The following is a 6000-nucleotide window of genomic DNA, read 5'->3' as shown; positions in this document are numbered from 1 at the left end:
TTCACCTTCGAATGATGCTGAGTGGGCGTCCTCCCACGGAAACCTACTTCCGGGCATCAGAGCCACGGGAACCTCAGGTAACCAAGGCGTCCGCACCTCAGGTTGCCAGCGCCACCGCCTCCGAGCGCAGCCCCTCAGCGAGCGGCCCCCGGCGTGCTGCGCAGCCTCCCCCCACTTGAGGGCGCTGTCGCAGCCACGGTCAGACGCGTGCCTCTCTCTGTTGTCGCGATATTCTTGAGGCAGGAAGAACTTAAGATCGAAGGTCATGTAGACAGCGCGTCCTGCCCCGCACCCCTAAGATCTCGCGTGAGTATAATTTCCGTCCTTTTGGCTCTCGGAGCAGCACCATGGCGGTCGGAAAGAACAAGCGCCTTACGAAAGGCGGTAAAAAGGGAGCCAAGAAGAAAGTGTAAGTGGCAACTATCGTGGCCCCCCGCTTTTGGGTGTCCTGCTGGAGTCGGCGGGCGGTTTCTCAGTCGTGGTGTGGGCTGGATGGCGAGGATGCTAGTTGGATTGCGCGGGCCGTACCGGGTTGGTAAATTACGAACCGCGGCCTGGCGGATCCGGGACTGCTCTGCGGCGGACCCGTTGCTTCCCCCGGCCTTGTGGGCCTTAGGCGCGCCCCTTTTGAGTCAGATTGCTGCCGTGACTAGGGACTGGCGTGTTCCGTTTTGTGGGCTCACGGGCCTCGTAAGTTCCTCGGGTAATGCCCTTCCAACAGCTGGAGTTGTGAAAGGCACTTTTCTTGTCCACCCGGGACCTCGCGTCCCTCCCCTGCTGGGGCCGGGTGGAACCTGGGCGATCCTGATAGCTTGCGGCCGTAAGGAGCCCGGGTTACCAGTATGTGTCTTCACGTACCAGTAAAGTTGAAGAGACGTGCATGTTGTTTGGTGGCAGTGTTGCCGGTGTAGTGGAAGCACCGATGGGTGGGTGGGAGTGTATATGTTTGTGGCATAATTTACCAAAGTGTCAGGCCTTCACAGTGAAATAGACATGGTGGGAAGAACTAGATTTTACATATGCGCCCCTCACCTGAGGAATAGTTTACACCAGTGTCTACGTGTCAGTTAGCCTTTTAGAGTAATTGGAATGAGGGAAGTTAAAAAAAATTATGTGATCTGCGATAAAATTTAAGCATGTTTTTAAATCCAGGGTTGACCCATTTTCTAAGAAAGATTGGTATGATGTGAAAGCACCAGCTATGTTCAATATAAGAAATATTGGGAAAACACTAGTCACGAGAACTCAAGGAACCAGTGAGTATATTATTCTTCGTTTGTATTTTTCTTAAACTGAGACTTGTATGTATCTTGGTCTCCTTTTCGTTGTGTGGTGGGATACATTAAGGAAGTGTCAGCTCTTGGTTGCAGCTTTGGGCCCTTTGGGGCTTGTTTTTAGTACAGCACTTGTAGAAGCAAGATGGCACTTTTAGAATTACCAGTGAAATGTGCAGGGGTAGTTTTGAGGTTCTAATGAGCCCTGTCAGTAAGTCGTTGGTGTCCATAGGGATTTGTTTGACGAAAGTTACGGTCTTTATAATTTATCATTAGGTTTCTAAACTTAATGCTTGAATATTAACTTGACTTCGCTTATGTGGTTCCTAACGTTAACAGTTGATTCTTGTTTTATAGAAATCGCATCTGATGGCCTCAAGGGTCGTGTGTTTGAAGTGAGCCTTGCTGATCTGCAGAATGATGAAGTTGCATTTAGAAAATTCAAGCTTATTACTGAGGACGTTCAGGGCAAAAACTGCCTGACTAATTTCCACGGCATGGATCTTACCCGTGACAAAATGTGCTCCATGGTCAAAAAATGGCAGGTGAGAATAAAAGTTCTCTCAAGTGCATGGTGCTCTGCTGTGCATGACCAAAGATGTCATGATTTAATGTCAAGAAAGGAGCGTGTTGTGCATTTGAGGTTTAGAGTTCATTTTAAGCCCTTGATGTTTTCTTGCTGTTATTAAGTGTGCACTCTTGGATCGGCACTGTTGAACTTGAGCAACAGCAGTGAGGCTGTTTAGATTAAATTTAGTTATTTATTTGTTTAAATTGAGTTCAAGATTTAATACTGGATTATCATCAAGGTTTTTTTGCTGCATGGATTAGTGGCTGGTTGAAGCACATTTAGGTGCAGGTTTGCAGTTTTAGCTTTGCCTGTCTTCAGAATACCTTTGGACATCAGAATCTAGTGAATTTGATAGTGAAAGGATGGATTGGGCTAGTTTTGATTATCTATTGTGCTGTAATGGGGCTGGCAGAGCCTCTGGTATGAGACTGAAATTTTGGCTCTTTTTCCCAGTTATGTTGTTTGGAAAGTAACTTAAATCTTGCTAAGCCTTGGTTTCTTTATCTGTAAAATGTAGGTAAGAATATTAGCTCATGGGGCTTCCCTGGTGGCGCAGTGGTTAAGAATCCACCTGCCAATGCAAGGGACCGGGTTCGAGCCCTGGACCGGGAAGATCCCACATGCCGCGGAGCAACTAAGCCCGTGCGCCACAACTACTGAGCCTGTGCTCTAGGGCCCTCGAGCTGCAACTACTGAAGCCTGCGCGCCTAGAGCTCGTGCTCCGCAACAAGAGAAGCCACCGCAGTGAGAAGCCCGCGCACCACAACGAAGAGTAGCCCTCGCTTGCCACAACTAGAGAAAGCCCGCGCACAGCAACGAAGACACAGCTCAGCCAAAAAAAAGAATATGAGCTCATGGAATTATGAGGATGAAATAAAAGATACATGTAAACATGCTTAGTACAGAGCTTGACACAGAAAGCATTTAGTACCCATTGGTTTAACTACAGGAAATGATGGTTCAGATGTGTCTGGCTATAACCATCGCGTTGGGGATGTTTTTTGTGTGGGAATGAATGATGACAAGATGTTTCGGTCCCGTATGATACGATTATTCCGTTATATTTATTCCTGATACTCTCCTAAGGTTTTACAGTTGCATTTTTGGAAGTATCTTAAGGTCCTTTCACTATAATTGTATTATATTCATTTTTTAGACTAAGATAAAGTTAACAAAATGCAAAGAAGGCAATTCACTTTTTGTTGGTACCTAAGCGGGCCTCTCACTGTTGTGGCCTCTCCCGTTGCGGAGCACAGGCTCCGGACGCGCAGGCTCAGCGGCCATGGCTCACGGGCCCAGCCGCTCCGCGGCATGTGGGATCTTCCCGGACCGGGGCACGAACCCGTGTGCCCTGCATCGGCAGGCGGACTCTCAACCACTGCGCCACCAGGGAAGCCCCAGAACATTTTTTTAAATGGAATAGGTTTAGATGTCGGTATTGTAGAGTCCCTTAGAACGTATTTTTCTCTTGCAGAGTTAAAGAATTGATTGGGGGAGGAGCAGGTTGTTAAAGGCTGGCATATGTCTGTAAAAGGCATGTATATGTGAAAGGCGGGGGTTGCTGTGGGGAGATAGTGATAATGAGACAGAGAAGTTACCTGGAGGGGAGGGGGGAAGACAGCTGAGAGGACTCTGTACTTACGTAATTAGATATGGAGGATAGTAAGAATTGGGGGTAATTGTTGGTAAGTTCACTTCAAGGAGGTTAACTCTGTAAATCAGTCATTTATATTATACTTACTATTGTGTAATGAGTACTTGGCCTCCACTTAAAAAAAATTTTTTTTTAATTTATTATTTTTGGCTGTGTTGGGTCTTCGTTGCTGCATGCGGGCTTTCTCTAGTTGCGGTGAGAGGGGGCTACTCTTAGGTGTGGTGCGCAGGCTTCTCATTGCGGTGGCTTCTCTTGTGGAGCGTGGGCTCTAGGTGTGCGGGCTTCAGTAGTTGTGGCACGTGGGCTCTAGAGCGTGGCCTCAGTTGTGCCTCGCAGGCTCTAGAGCGCAGGCTCAGTAGTTGTGGCGCACGGGCTTAGTTGCTCTGCGGCACGTGGGATCTTCCCGGACCAGGGCTTGAACCTGTGTCCCCTGAATTGGCAGGCGGATTCTTAACCACTGCGCCACCAGGGAAGCCCCACTTTTTTTAAAATTAGAATTTGAGAAGTAAAAATAGATAACATTAAAACCTGGCACATCTTTTTTTCACTAGACCATGATTGAAGCTCACGTTGATGTCAAGACTACCGATGGTTATTTGCTTCGTCTCTTCTGTGTGGGTTTTACTAAAAAACGCAACAATCAGATTCGGAAGACCTCTTATGCCCAGCACCAGCAGGTCCGCCAGATCCGTAAGAAGATGATGGAAATCATGACCCGAGAGGTGCAGACAAATGACTTGAAAGAGGTGGTCAATAAATTGTAAGTGTTTTCCCTCACAACACAACCCTCAGATGAGACAAGGTGGGGTCAGACCTATGTTTAAATTCTGCCTGTGAAACCGTCTAGCTGCATCTCTTGAAATGAAAGCATATTGTGTTCAGTAAATGTTATTTGTTGGTTTATTTATCCTTTTTTTGGATGAAGCTCTCTCCTGGCAGTGAGACTTGAAGCCCAGGACTTGCCTTTGCCTTAGAAAAGGCATTGAATAGATAAACCCTTCACAATCAGTAATGTATGGGAATAAGTGATGATAAAATGTTTCGGTCCCAGATGATGTCCGATGATAAAACTGTTAACATTTTTCTGATGTTCCCATGCAGTTGGCTAAGAGGGGTGTATGAAAAAAAGGCATAAGGCTTGGACTCAGAAGGCCCAAGTGCTAATTTTGCTATTAACTAGCTGTATAATTCAGATCATTTAACCTTCACCTATGAAGGGGCAATAACAGAATGAGGATTACTGTGGATTAAATGAAGTGTAGGTTTATTCTAATTTATCATTACTGGTTTTCAGGATTCCAGACAGCATTGGAAAAGACATAGAAAAGGCCTGCCAGTCTATTTATCCACTCCACGATGTCTTTGTTAGAAAAGTAAAAATGCTGAAGAAGCCCAAGTTTGAATGTAAGTGAGAAACCACAGGATTCCTGAAAGAAAAAATTGTGTGGACAAATACATTGTTTGGTGGTTTTATGTTGTTGTTTTGAGGCCACATGATGGCACTTTTTTTTTGTCTTGCCTACAAGACAAAGACTCTTTCAAGATATGGTACGCTATAACTAACAAAATTTCTTCTTCCTTTTAGTGGGAAAACTCATGGAGTTACATGGTGAAGGTAGTAGTTCTGGAAAAGCTACTGGGGACGAGACAGGTGCTAAAGTTGAACGAGCTGATGGATATGAGCCACCAGTCCAGGAATCTGTTTAAAAATCAGACTTTTAATGGTGACAAATAAAAGAACTCATTTGTGATACTTAATTTCTGATCACTCTTTTTAAGTAATCTGACAATAATCCAGTGTTCTTATTTGATAGTAATGTGGTGAATTTTTCTGACCTTTTGTGTGGATTTTATTCACTGCTCTTAGTTACTAAGTAGCTGAGAAAGGGTAGTGTTCAGTTTTCAACTGGGATGGTTTGGGCGTGTTAGAGATGGTGAATAAAAGGAAACACTTCTTTACATGGGTTAAGGTTTTTTTTTTATTTATTTTTTATTTTTTGGCTGCGTTGGGTCTTCATTGCTGTGCGTGGGCTTTTCTCTGGTTGCAGCGAGCGGGGGCTACTCTTTGATGCAGTGCACGGGCTTCTCATTGCAGTGGCTTCTCTCGTTGCGGAGCATGGGCTCTAGGGCGCAGGCTTCAGTAGTTGTGGCGCGTGTGCTTAGTTGCTCAACGGCATGTGGGATCTTCCCGGACCAGGGCTCAAACCCATGTCCCCTGCATTGGCAGGCGGATTCTTAACCACTGCGCCACCAGGGAAGCCCAGGGTTAAGTTTTTAAGGTGGTTCTCACATCATCTAGAAGGTTTGTTAAAACATTGCAGGGCCCTGCCCCTGGAGTTTCTGATTTAGTAGTTTTAGGGTGAGCTCTGAAAATATGCATTTTTAACAAATTTTCAGGTGATGCTGGCGGTCAGGGACCATGCTTTGTGAACCACTGTGCTAGACTGATAGCATAGTGGAAACAGAAGAGCTCATTGGCATTTGGGTTTTTTGTTTTTTGT

At 45.7% G+C, this 6000-nt stretch overlaps 1 protein-coding gene across 1 annotated transcript; it reads left to right on the top strand.

Moving 5' to 3' along the window:
- The first annotated feature begins 327 nt into the window (after positions 1–327).
- On the top strand, positions 328–5463 carry RPS3A (ribosomal protein S3A). Its single transcript, XM_079712868.1, has 6 exons — positions 328–409; positions 1153–1256; positions 1632–1819; positions 4051–4259; positions 4794–4903; positions 5085–5463. The coding sequence occupies exons 1-6, from the start codon at positions 348–350 to the stop codon at positions 5204–5206; spliced, it is 795 nt and encodes a 264-aa protein (XP_079568994.1). The 5' UTR covers positions 328–347; the 3' UTR covers positions 5207–5463.
- Positions 5464–6000: the final 537 nt, after the last annotated feature.

The sequence above is a fragment of the Hyperoodon ampullatus genome (assembly GCF_949752795.1).
Source record: "Hyperoodon ampullatus genome assembly, chromosome: 1".
Classification (NCBI taxonomy): domain Eukaryota; kingdom Metazoa; phylum Chordata; class Mammalia; order Artiodactyla; family Ziphiidae; genus Hyperoodon; species Hyperoodon ampullatus.
The sequence above is the reverse complement of the archived record's forward strand: the minus strand, read 5'-3'. Positions and strand labels throughout refer to the sequence as shown.